At 34.9% G+C, this 13,719-nt stretch overlaps 1 protein-coding gene across 3 annotated transcripts in view; it reads left to right on the forward strand.

Annotated features, from left to right (window-relative positions):
- The first annotated feature begins 4,212 nt into the window (after positions 1–4,212).
- Positions 4,213–13,719, forward strand: part of LOC131062620 (transportin MOS14) — a 260,300-nt gene continuing 250,793 nt past the window's right edge. For 2 of the 3 annotated variants that reach the window (XM_057996324.2, XM_057996326.2), the window contains exons 1-2: positions 4,213–4,543; positions 13,608–13,685. In XM_057996324.2, the coding sequence (XP_057852307.1) occupies positions 4,406–4,543; positions 13,608–13,685 (216 nt within the window). In that variant the 5' untranslated portion in view covers positions 4,213–4,405. The remainder of the gene's footprint in view (positions 4,544–13,607; positions 13,686–13,719) is intronic. The other variant, XM_057996325.2, reaches the window with a different exon arrangement.

Raw genomic sequence — 13,719 nt, forward strand, 5'->3', positions numbered from 1 at the left:
TACCAGTTTTGGCTGGAAAACACCAAATTTCTTCATTTAAAATAAGCTAAGGACCTATGGGTATGCAATTAGCAGTAGGATTTATTGTAGTAGTTATCTTATTCTTAATATAGTTCCAGTTGCTCTCAATTTCATTTCTATTTGGTTTTATGTGCAATTCTTAGCTGGCACATGTGTTATTTTTTTCTTTAAAAATTGTTCAAAACCTTGAAAATCCCAAAACACAACAACAATAGTATTTCGGGAGAATTAGAAACAGTAGGGTTCCTATAGTTACTTAGGTGTATTGTTGTTAAAGAGCAACACAATAAGTATTTGTCCCTTTGTTGGTGGAATCTCACCATTTTCCACATTCTTACACTTAATTTTTCTTTCATATTCTCAAAATCTTTAAGATTAGCAACAATTCTTTTGGTACACTTAATTGTAATCAACTATGTTGATAGTGGTGGGTTCTTGTAACTCTATTTATTCTCATTACTATTAGTAGAAACCCTTCTAGTGTGCTCCAAATCAGTTTCTCTCACTTTTGCACTCTAGATTGCAATATCTTTTATATATCTTGGACTTGTTTCAATATTCTTTCCTCCATTCTCATTTCCATAGACATCTTAATCTCTTCCACAATCTCTCACAATTTATTACTCTCCTTTTTCCATAGGTGTTTTGGGTTTAGAATTTCATTAGTCCTTTTATTTATCCTTATTGACTTAATCGAGACATACTTTTAGTGTTTGCATCTCTTCAATATCTCTTTTAGGATCCCCCCTTTACATTATCACCCCTTAGGTGCCTAACTCCTCTCACAAGACATGATGTAGTGTATTGTATTGCACAACAATTTTTTTCTTAATCTATAATCTTGTTAAGGCTTTTCTTGGGCCATAATTCTCTTTTTTTATGTTTTGACCTTCCCTTACCTCTTGTCAGGGTCTTAAAAACATGACAAAAATGTTAGCATAATAGGAAGCATAAACCAAGGATTTGAGTACATGCTATTCAAAGTTTTAGTTTATACCTTGGTGTAAAAAGGGTAAGAGGAGGATTAAAACTAATGCAGTGGATTGCAAACTAGTGTGATAGAATACAAAATAATAAAATTAACTTGTTTGCATACATACATTCATTATAGTTCCATGTCTTATATTGCAAACCATCATATGTCCATCATAACATTTTTTGGTATACAAACACTAGTACATCAATATATCTTTGTCTTTCATACGATGATCTTCACATAATTCTTATAGTTCTGTTATAATTTCTCATTAAATTTACTATTTCATTGTCATATCTCTAATCTATTAATCTTTAATTTCTTCTAGCTATCTTGTTTTATCTTACTTCCTTTCTTTTCCATGTTCTCTCGAGTATTTTATATGTGCAATACATATATGTATATTATTAAATTTAGGGACATGCCCCTTTTACATATCGTGTCCCTTTATCTTTGTTACAATTTGACTACTTGTGCCACATTTAGTTTGCAATGAGTTGATCATCAATTTAAACCTATTTGAGGTGTGTTCCTCTATGCTACTAGTGTTTGGTGCCCTTGTGGGTTTTCACCATTGGTCTCCATTAGGCCACCCTTTTGGGTATTCAACCCAATGGGAGTGGTGTGACTTTATCTTGTTAACAATCTAATTTCAATTTGACAAGTGGAGGATAACCTTGTGAGAAGTAGCAAGATCATGGAACAACACTAACACAAATAGATTTATGTCCACTAGGAGTTCAAAGGTGGAAAATTTAGAAGCATGGCAAGAAGTAATTGTTCATGCCAATTCCATCAAGAGAATACTAGCCTTTCTTCATTGACAATATGAATGTACAAAGTCATTGAGGTGATGGTGGGAAAGTATGTTTACATTATCAAGCAGGGAATGCATTTTCCAGACTTGTCAAGTTGCCTTAGAGTACAACCTTAGTCGACTGAGTGGATTAGTAGGATGACTTGTTGACATAGTACACAATGAATTGTATTTATACAATTGACTATAAACTAAGCCTTCCATAATGATATAGCCAATTCAGAACATAAAAATGACACCATTATTGAAAAGACAAAGAGACACTAGAATGGATTAATTTTTCCTTCACTATTCTTCTCTACAATTTGTCTCTACAACCCAAAAGAAATTAACATATTAATTTTTAGTAGTTTTTGACAACTTTTAGAACTTGGCACTTTTTTGGTAATTTCCAAACTTATCCAGAAAATCATGAGAAACTTCTAAATATCTAAAAATCAGAACTTGCCATTTTTTTGGCAATTTCCAAACTTATCCAGAAAATCATGAGAAACTTCTAAATATCTAAAATCATAACTTCGACACAAATTGCCAACTTTCTAAACTAATAACAAACATGAGTTTGAAAACAACTAAAAAACCAGTTTTCTAAAATCTAAAATAACTAAAAAATCAACTTTCTAAAATCTAGGAAAAAACGAAAAAATGCTAATTTTGAAGCCCCTGCATCACATAATATGCAACAAGTGTCATGCATGCATGGTGTGCCTACCATATGGCATGAGTTATGATAGATATTGAATTGATATGGTGCTAGTTGGATTGCACAATAATGTATAGATGATGTAACTATGAGTCAAACACACATGAAATCAAACTAATTGTATTGGTGTAGATTCACATGTGCCCACACGAGGGTTACACATAATGCAACGAGTTGTGAAGAGTTGAAGTTATTGTAGAAGTTGATATGCATACATCTAGAATGACATATGGCCATGAAGTTGCACAACATGATTGAAGAGTGTGTGTAATGCTATTTTGTATTGAGTTGCAAGGACCTAATTGTAATAAATGCTTGCAAAGATGTGCACTAAGCCATTTTATCAAAGTCATCGATGCATAATGCATCTTGACATTGTGTGTGCGCACAAGAAAAAATCGAGACACAAAATGTGTTAATGTTGAATTGATACACGTGAATGTGGGCTATGGAGAGTTACACTTCGTTCATATTATCCAATTAACTACACATTGAATGTCTTTGTATACTATAACATAGCAATATGTCATGTACAACTTGTGCTAGTTGACACTTAATAGCTAGAAAAATTGAAATTGAAATTTGATAATTTGAATTTCAAGATTCATTCCCATGATCCTCGAAATTGACTTTGATTTATCCTCTTGCTCATAAAAAACTATAATAATAAAAAGATAATATTCAAATTTGATAATTTGAATTTCAGGGTTCATTCCCATGATCCTCAAAATTGGTTTTGATTTATCCTCTTGCTCAGGCCTGGAATTTGACGGTCACCCCTACCTGTCATATGAATTTTTTATGACGGTTTAATCATTTCAATGCCTTTCATTTGACGTTTTAAGAAAAATATTAATTGTCAGAAAATATAAAAGTAGAAGATTGAAGCAATGAAAGTCAATGCACATCTTTCTTGGGAAGAAATGAAAATCATTATCTTAATGAGAAAATAATGATAAATTAGTAATATATGCAAAATTCTTGAATTTACTAAATAAGTTTCTAAATTAATACACTAATATATATATTATATTATATATTAACATTAAATGATAATCAACTAATACTTACTAATTTAGTAATAATAAACATATAAATTTTAAAATTATTTATATTATGACAAGTTTCTATAAAAATCTTATTAAATATATTTAAAAATTAAATTGACTAAATTTCTAAATTCATATATAAAAAAATAGAATATATTGTAAAAATTCATATTAAAATATTTAATCAATTATATTCTATCATTTCAATTATGACAAGTTTCCAAATTCATATGAAAAAATAGAACTATTCTAAAAAATCATATTAAAATATTATAAAATTAGAAACAACTACATCCTTCCATATTATAAATCCTTCCATTTCAAAATATTCTAAATAAATTTGTATTTTTATAATAAACATTCTAAACTAATATATATAGTACCTACTATATTTTTTTACCGTTTATTTATAATTTGAAGTGTCATCTATATGGTTTTAGAAAAAAGATAACATGTCAATGCATACATTCCACTAATTTTTTAAGCTGTCAAATACGGTTCAAAAGTGAAAAAACGGCCATTTTACCTGTCAAATTCCAGGCCTGCTCTTGCTCATTAAAAAACTATAATAATAAAATGATAATAAATTTACACTGCGGACAGAAATTGTTGACACTTTAAATCAGTTAAACCACTGCTTTTATAAACCTTTCTGTCAGTAGGTACCAGCAATTGCAAAGGAGGTCTCGCGAAAGTGAGGGAACAAAAGAAAAAACAATCGAAAAAGAGAGGTTTAGGTAAAAATAGTGAGCTATAGGAGATAGCGTGATATACTTCGAATGCGCAGGACTAATATTTACGCGTTGATCCATTGAGTGGAGGGGGAAAAGACAGAAAAAATGAGTTCACAGAAGGCCAGCGTGAGGGACACATTGCAGGAGGCATTGAAGGCGCTGTACCACCACCCAGAACAGCAAGTTCGCAATCAGGCCAATGTTTGGCTTCAGGAATTTCAGCGCACCATCGAAGCTTGGGAGGTGACTAGTCTAGACATTACTCAAATGCAATACCCGCACTATTTTCCTAATAATTCTCAACTCAAACTAATCGTTTGCAGTTTGATCTGCAACTCTAGTCAGGGCTCTGATTTCAATCTGGCCGTGATAGTGTTGGATAACATTTAGGGTTAGTTCCGTTGATCACTAAATATGAACATCCAAGTTGACATATGAGACTATGTCAAAGGCTTCGTTTAATCCGTGTCTTCTTTGTAAGGTTGAAACTCAGGGTACAGATTTGAACGCTATGGAAGTTGAATCGAAAAAGTAATCTTTTGGACTACTTAAAGATGAGCCTTCTATGCTAAATTAATGGTTGGCTTGGCTGTGACCTAGAAAAACCACTTTTATCTTTGCCTTTTCTGACATTATATATGGTTCAAGTTCTTGTAGCCTTTTGTTCAGACGTATCATTAAATTTGGGAGTAAACCATGCCTTCCCAATCTACTTAATAAATGACCCGGCGTCACTCTACTAATGACCTACCAGGTGCTCTGTTACCATACTTTATCTTAACATAATCCTAATTAGGCGTTATGCTAGTACACAATCACACGTTATGAGATGAGTGTACCATGCGGTATTAGACAGAAACATATTAACAGTCAAGAAGACGTGCTATTCGTAACACTGATAATGAATCTTTCTTGAAACATAAGAAAAATAGATATCCAGGTTAGCTCCTGGAATTTGTAGTCTGGAATTAGCGGAAGTTTTTTTGTAACTACATGCACGAAGCAGTCGGAAATCTTAAAATTTATGTAGGAAAGTGTTTTCTGTTTTGGCTTTTAAGACAGACACAAGAATATAAAATTACTGTCTGAGCCATTTTATGCTGGATCAATTTATTTTTTATTCAAATTGACAAGTCCTAGATATTTTAGTGAATTCTACCGTCAAATTATCAGCGCTTAAATTCAAGAGCTAACTGGGTTATGTGTACAATGTAACTGAAATTTTGATGAACTAATCATTCAATTTATGCGTCCAGCCTATTTTAAGATTCTTATTTCTGCAAACTGCAATATTTGCTTTGCCTTTTATTTATCTTTGACATGGTGGATGTCGTCAGCCCTTCTATGACTGGTCGAATACACAGTTGTAATTATTTGCATCTTTTACATATTTCTTTGCTTTCTTTCTGACTTTACATAGCTATCAAGTTTTGTTTTCAATAATACGGTGGTAAAGTTGTCAATACTGTAAAGCTAAATTCCCTGAGATGAGAGAACTGCAAGAGTTTCTAAACTTCCTAATATTTAGAAAGGTAAACATCATTCATACGAACATAGATATATAAGAATGTAATTATGTATCAATTGAACACAATCAATAATAGAAAACTGCACATACGGAAAAGGATGCCTTATAGATTAATTAGAGACATTAATCACTATAGGATATTCAATTATATTAGGGAATAAATGATTATAAATCTTATGTATCAAGTAATTCTGTTTTGGAGTAACCTGTTTTTGTTATAACTTTTAATATGCTGCATTTTTATGTTATTTAAAAGAAGAATAAGTTGTTGTTTTATCACTGAGATTTACTTTGTAAAGAAGAAACGTTGAAGCATGTGTCAGAAAATCTAGTTGTCCAGGTGCAGGGGGCAATCTTTCTTGCGTTCTTCCCCATCCCTACATTGATCCTGGGCATCACATCCTGATTCGGGTAAAGCCATAATTGACAATTGATCCAGAGATTGATTGATGGGTAAGAAAGTCTCTCTTGAATGCTCTGATAAATGAGATGATGGGCAAGGCCCTTCCAATACTGGTGCTGTAGTATCAAACGCTGATCTAACATTACTGTTAATGACTTTTATCTCCATTACAATCCGTATCAAGTTATCACCTTGTCTTCTATAGACACCCATATATCTGTGATAGTAAGAACTAGGAAGTGAAAATGCGTTTGAAGAAGCTGAGGAACACATTGCAGAAGTCACCAAAGGTGTTATACATCCATCCCGAGCAAGCATGGAACCCGGACCAATGTTTGTTTTTAAAAATCTGAGCGCACAACTGAAGCTTGTGTGGTGACTAAACATTACTCCAATCATAACCGTGTAATACTTGGCATTATTTTTGCTAATAGGATAAATTTTTTTTCAACTGAGATTAATCTTCACTGTATGAGTTACTGTTATTTGAAATATGTTCTGCCATGGGCAGACAGTAGTTAGGGTTCTGGTTGTAAGCTGTTCATCATAATATTGGATAACATTTGGGTTTCAGTACTGTTGATGGCTAAATATGAAGATTATAGAACAGCTCCTCTAGGGTTATGGAGGATACTAGTAAGTGGTTATACACGGCAAGGGTTACTTTTTATGTTACAGTCAAGCTAGATGCCAATATAGCATATGGGATCCCCTTTGTGGAAGCACTGAATGTAATGTATTTTTCATCAATTAGCCATGTTGGACACATAAGCACATTCCTTTATTCTCAAGCTGGGCTGGAGAAATAAATTTATTAAGATGGTCAAATAATACCTAATTCTTAGCATCTCTGGATATGGGCGTGGTTTTCCACAAAGGTATTTTCCATTTAATTATGTCAGTTTCTGACAGCACATTAAGAGGGAGTTACAAGTTGACTTCTAAGAGGATATTATGTTGACAAAGTGGAGTGCTACTTTTGGGATGGAACCTTAACTTTAATAGCATTTGCTATTCTGGGGACGATGTCAGCTTATGGGTATTATCGGGATTTGGGACCTCCTTTGTGCTATAAATTGAGGCATCTGGACATTAGAAATACGCCTTTTTGTCTGATATTTTTGTCTGGCTTATTGCTTAACTGTTGATTTGTGCTGAATCTGTTCTGTCTTTTTGGCTAGTTGTTTTTTGGACTGAAACAGTAGCATACAATAAACATTGGGTTAGTTGCAGACAACTACTCATAGGCTACTACATATTGCCGCAGGTTATTTGCAAGTGGTTGCATGTTATTATTGATTAATGTAACCCAGCATATTTTGTCAATAAGAATACAGCAACTTCAGTATGGTGAGTTATTTATAATTTTTTTGTAGAACTGGCCAATGGTTGCATTCCCTGGGAGGATTCTCACAGAATTAACAGTCTATGGAATTAAAGTTCAAATCGAAAGGGAAAGATGGTGCTTAAAGGCATTTTTGATCAATCACCATGAGTGGTCACACCTAGAGGATGGAGAGGACATTCTACAAGGGGCAAGTTGCATGGGCAGCCAGGTGCTCTGTAATAAAAGGCATGCCTACTAAGTCATCCTTGTTTAATGTAATGTCCCCAATTTATAAATACCCAAATTCTGCCCTAGGTCACAAATTTTAATTAAAACAAGATAGGGTTAGAGATATTCACTTCAATGGAGACCCTGCAAACAAGTTAGAGATCATTTCATAATCATAACTTATAAAAAAAACTACTTCATTTGGGAAGTAACTAATATATATATATTAGATCCAATAACAAGATTGCTTAACATTATTTTGAGAAGGCTCAACCATTGGAAAGCTAAGATTGGATGATTTGATAGGGTGCCCTAGAGACCCTCTATCCTAGGCCCTAGGGAAGACCTTATCCCCCTTGGCCTCATGTGGCCCGTGCCATCCATATGAGGTGGAATACCTAGTGAAGCGTCCTATCACTGTTCCCCTCAATCTTGCCATTTCTATCCTACTTCCTATGATTGAATATTCTTTAAGGCATACAATTACCATTATAGAGAGTGTGAGGAACATTTGCCATAGGGTGCCTTGAAAGTCCATCCTTTGGTCTCATGGGACTCCTCGGTCATATATTGTTGAGGTGGTGTACCTAGAAGGTGACCCCAGCACCGTTCCCCTACTGATAAACTCCCCATCCTCTATCATGGCTGAAAGATACTTAGAATTTAAGAAGATGTACACAAGTCTCAAATGAAATGATTTAACTACAGAATGTCCCTAATCAGATTTATATTCAGAACATGTATAAACAGTCTTATCAGCAGCATATGATTTGTCATAAATATGCAGGAATAGGTATATAAAAACATTATGTTATGTTGAATAATCATAAGCATCAGTATATATTAATTAGAAGAAAGCAGATATAAACATGTTTGGTATATCATATATATAAAACCATACCACAACCAGAATATATGATCGCACGCTGAGTGTCAATATCTTAGTAATCACCCTGTCTCTATCCTTTGATGGTTGAATGATTGATAAATAATTGATTGATTGAATGAATTCCTTTGATTGTATGATTTGAGGCATTGGTGAGTGATAATGTAATGAAGGCTGGTTTGATATATTAGTCAATGATGATTGAATGCATGCTGATTTGATAGAATGATTTGCTGCTTGTTTGCTGCTTGATTTGAATGATCGGAATGATGATTGATAAGTGATCATTGAATAATCGGAATTATCTCTTTTATACTTCATTGGTAAAAGGGTCACCACCTTTCATAAGACTTGGGTCACCACCCTTCATTAGAATTGGGTCACCACCCTTCAGTGCTACCTTTTAAAATAATATATTCTCTCAATTGTTCTCTCTTCCTCCCCTCCTCAAATGAGAACTTCTCTTTATATCTTCCATTGTGAGGGAGAAGTCACACCCCTTCAACTTGCCTGCCCTTCGAAAGAGTCACAACCTTTCACAATCACCATCCTTCAAAAGAGTCACAACCTTTCATAATTTCTGCCCTCCTTTGGAAGAGTCACTTCCTTATTTACTTCCCATTCCTTCCTCCTTACATTGACTTTTCCTTGATTCACATACTCCTTTCTTTTCTCCGCCCTCTCCCCTCTCAAATGAAGTTCTCTTCTCCCTTTTATATCTCATGTTCGAGGGAGTCACAACTTTTCATTTTATTCCTTTTGACCATTCATTAACTTAGTTAAATTTTAATTATATTTAATTTTATATTTTAATTTAAATGTCATTTTTATTGTTTTGTAGTTTTAATTTAATATTATTTTTAATTATAGAACAAATAGGTTTTGAAGGGACCCGAAACCCTTTAACAAAGATCTACCACAAAAAGCTACATAAAAACATACCCATTTTAAAATAGCAGCCAAGAGTCAGCAAAAGACCAACAAAAAACCAAAACCTAGCAAAAAGAGAGCAAAGAGGAAGAAACTAGTACAAATTTTCTAGGGCCTTCACGGCCTTTGTTTCCAGTTGAGTCATGTTTAGAGCAATTTTCTTGAGTTTCTGGATTTCTTTGTTTGCAGATTTATTCTTCAAGTTGGCTTTGGTTCTTTTGGATGGCCCATTCGTTTCCTCCTGTTTTTTATCTATGGAATCCACATCCAAGGTAGCCCCTTCCTGATGGAGAGTTTCCAGTTTCTCCACCATAGTATTTATGCTTTCAACAGAACTCTTCATCACCTTGTGACTGTATGTAACTAGAGAGATTAAGTTCTCATTAACTTTCTGAAATTTATTCTCCATCCGACTCAATCTGCCTTCATTCTCTTTCTTGAGTTTATCTTCCAGAAAAGAGATTCTGCTATCATAATTTTTTTTCATATCACTTACAGTGCTCACTGTTTTTTGCATGGAGTCCACGATTGATTTTCTCTGGTCCACCGTCCACACCTTGATTTTCTTGTTTGCTATTGATTGCTCGACGTTTGATATCAATGTCCTTGATCTCATGGAAGGCCCATTTAAACATCCTAAAATTATCCACAGCTGAATCACGGGCAATGGCCAAGACATCGTCTAGGTTCTCTATATCCAAGCTGAGAAAAGAGGAGTTTGCATTGAGATCATTCGGGAAGGGGGGTCTATCACTCCTGTTGGGGGCAGGAACAAACTTATTTGGACTAGAATTGTGGGAGGGCAGAGATTTAGAATTGGAGGTAGATACAGGGGATGTTTTGCCTCTCTTAACTTTGTGACCAATCTTCAGGGGGAAGAGTCCGTTCCATATTTAGACTCTTCCATCTCAGTATTCCATTCCTCCTCATTAGAGGAAAGGCTAACATGATCATCATACTCAGAATCACAAGAACCTTCAGGAACCCTAGACGAGGGAGAGGGAAGGGTTTTAATGTGTTCATGGATCAAGAGTAGCAAGCCCCCATGAAGAACAGGATAATTTTTGTTTTTCCTATGATCTTTAATGCTAGCATTGATTGAAGCAAGCAGAAAGAAGGGAAAAGATATTTGCACTTTATGCCTAAAATGGTTCAACAATACAAAATGATGCCCGAAGGCCCTAGTATATCTACCATTTAGGGTAACATACTTCATTAAAGCAACAAGAACAGAGCACCAAATGGTTTTGATTTTACTCGTGTCATAGCTTCTCTTATCCACTTTAGCCAACTTTGTTCTTTCCTTCTCATTTCTGGGAAATCTTTTCACAGCTCCATCTGACATTTTCTTGTCTCTGTAGAATTTCGCGCCGTCCATGAAAAGACCAGTAACCTCAGCAATTAACTTCTCATCAATCTCAATTTTCCTACCACCAATTTGGATTTTCCCATCCTTCAAACCCTTGGTGAATTTCTTCATGACATTGGCATCGACACCATGCAATCTTTCAATGAAGGGGGTAAGCCCGCCGCATTCCAATATGCGCCATATGGTTTTATTCTTCTCGAGTTCATTGCAATTTAAGGGTTCAACCCGTTTCCTTTCGCCTCCCATGGCTTCAACAATGGCAGGAGAGCGTAGAGAAAGAAAATTCCAGAAGAGGTCACAAAATACCTAGAAAGCGTGCGAGGCAGATAGGGAAAGCAATAGAATGACATGCTTAATAATAAGAATCCGAGCCATCATTTCAAGAGGTGACATAGGAATTGATTGAAAAAGGTTGGCTTGTCTCGTCTGGGCTAAATCATATTGTAACAATGCCTTAACATTAGCCGAGAAACAATCACCAAGCCTCCATACTTTTTCATCATTACTCCTAACGCCCATGTTCAGCCAACCCATTAGCTTCACGATAGGCATGGGGAATTTAAATTTTTTGGAATGACTTTATAATATCCATAGATTTCTCGATCCAAGTTTTAATATTCCAAGAAGGTTTTTGTTTTCCCATTAGACATTGGATAATGTTGTTAGAGTCTCCCTCAAGCCAAACTAAATTGACATTAATTTTTTTGGCCAACATTAACCCATGCTAAGCCGCCACAACTTCAGCAAGGTGGTTGGTCTGACATCCCAAGGGGAGTGCCACTGATAAAATCTTGCCATATTCATCTCTAATCACTCCCTTGCACCTAGCCGGCTCCGGATTTCCTTTAGCTGCCCCATCAAAGTTAACTTTGACCCATCCAGCTAGAGGAAGGATCCAATTAGCATTATCCCTAGGGGATTTAGCAAGTCTGGGATTAATAGAAATTCCCACTTTATGTTCCATCTAGAGGCAACTTCAGCATCATATGAAGAAACACAATTCCATCTAGGGTATGATTACAATTGTCTGTAGAAGCACATCCGAGAGCATTATATAATGGGCATGTCAGAAGGAAATGTGCCTGAAGGTAAATTTCTTTTAGGTTTAGCAGTTTGCAGAATTGTCTTTTCCTGGGGTGTTTTTGGGAGCATCCATCTAACGTTTTTGCCATGTAACTTGTGAATTGGTTCTTAATATGGTAATCAATGTCTTCTCAAAGCTTACAAAATTATGAGTATGATAGAATCTTGCCATATTCATCTCTAATCACTCCCCTGCACCTAGCCGGCTCCGGATTTCCTTTAGCTGCCCCATCAAAGTTAACTTTGACCCATCCAGCTAGAGGAAGGATCCAATTAGCATTATCCCTAGGGGATTTAGCAAGTCTGGGATTAATAGAAATTCCCACTTTATGTTCCATCTAGAGGCAACTTCAGCATCATATGAAGAAACACAATTCCATCTAGGGTATGATTACAATTGTCTGTAGAAGCACATCCAAGAGCATTATATAATGGGCATGTCAGAAGGAAATATGCCTGAAGGTAAATTTCTTTTAGGTTTAGCAGTTTGCAGAATTATCTTTTCCTGGGGTGTTTTTGGGAGCATCCATCTAACATTTTTGCCAGGTAACTTATGAATTGGTTCTTAATATGGTAATCAATGTCTTCTCAAAGCTTACAAAATTATGAGTATGATAGACATCAATTAAATAATATCTGAAGTTTAACCTACCTAGAGAAATTCGTATGATGAAAAGGAAGATCCCTTTATGGGACCCTCTTACCTAGACGATATGTTAGCTTCACCCAACAAACTTCTGCTTCCTCCTCTGTTTTCCTGCACCTTTAGTTTTAACTTAAGACAGTGATTCATTGTCCAGAATATTTATTATTAAAAGCTTCAATTTAACTCAATCATGAACATCCACATCTGCCCATAGCACTGGCACTTAATTTTAATAACGAAGACATTCATGCAACACATATTCTTGGAAATGGTTGCAACCTGTGAAGTACAGTGTCAAATGATCTTCGCATATCAATGTAGTCTTTCATCACCTCAAGTGTTCTTTGCATTACAAAGTTGTCTAGCATGCATGCATATTTCTCTTATTTGGCGATTCTACTTTTACTTAGTTCTGGTTTGGGTATCTGATGAGATCTGGGTTGAAATTGAATATGCCTCTGGCCTCTTTGCTATAAGCTGAATTGCATGCGAGGAAGTTATAATCAATAATTTATGTTTCAACCATGCCTATTTATCAAGTTTGTTATGACTATCATTATTGGATACATGAATACATTTAAGAACTGTAGAAGCTTTCTCGAAGAAAATTTTCTCATCTGTTTGTTTGGGGTAGACAAAAACACTCTAATCATGTAATCTTTTCTGTTTTCGAAAGAAAAGATTTCATGGATCAGGGAATAAGAAGAAAAAATAGATGAGTGTTCATAGAATGTTCTGAAAGTATAATTTTCTATCTATGCATGTCAAAGGGACAGCACCGAGCAATTCATAATGGGATGTTTAAAAGTAGAAAATATCTTGTGTTCTTTGTGTTTAATAGTTTATGTCCTACACCGAAAGTAGGATTGAAGGAAAAGGTGTACCAATATAGTGTTTCTGTTGGCAGGTGTCAGATAGCCTGCTTCACGATGCAAACAGTAACTTAGAGACACTTATATTTTGTTCCCAGACTCTTAAAACAAAGGTATGCTGTTTTCCTTTACTTTCTTTGCATCTTA

This window comes from Cryptomeria japonica, chromosome 6 (assembly GCF_030272615.1).
Source record: "Cryptomeria japonica chromosome 6, Sugi_1.0, whole genome shotgun sequence".
Taxonomy (NCBI): domain Eukaryota; kingdom Viridiplantae; phylum Streptophyta; class Pinopsida; order Cupressales; family Cupressaceae; genus Cryptomeria; species Cryptomeria japonica.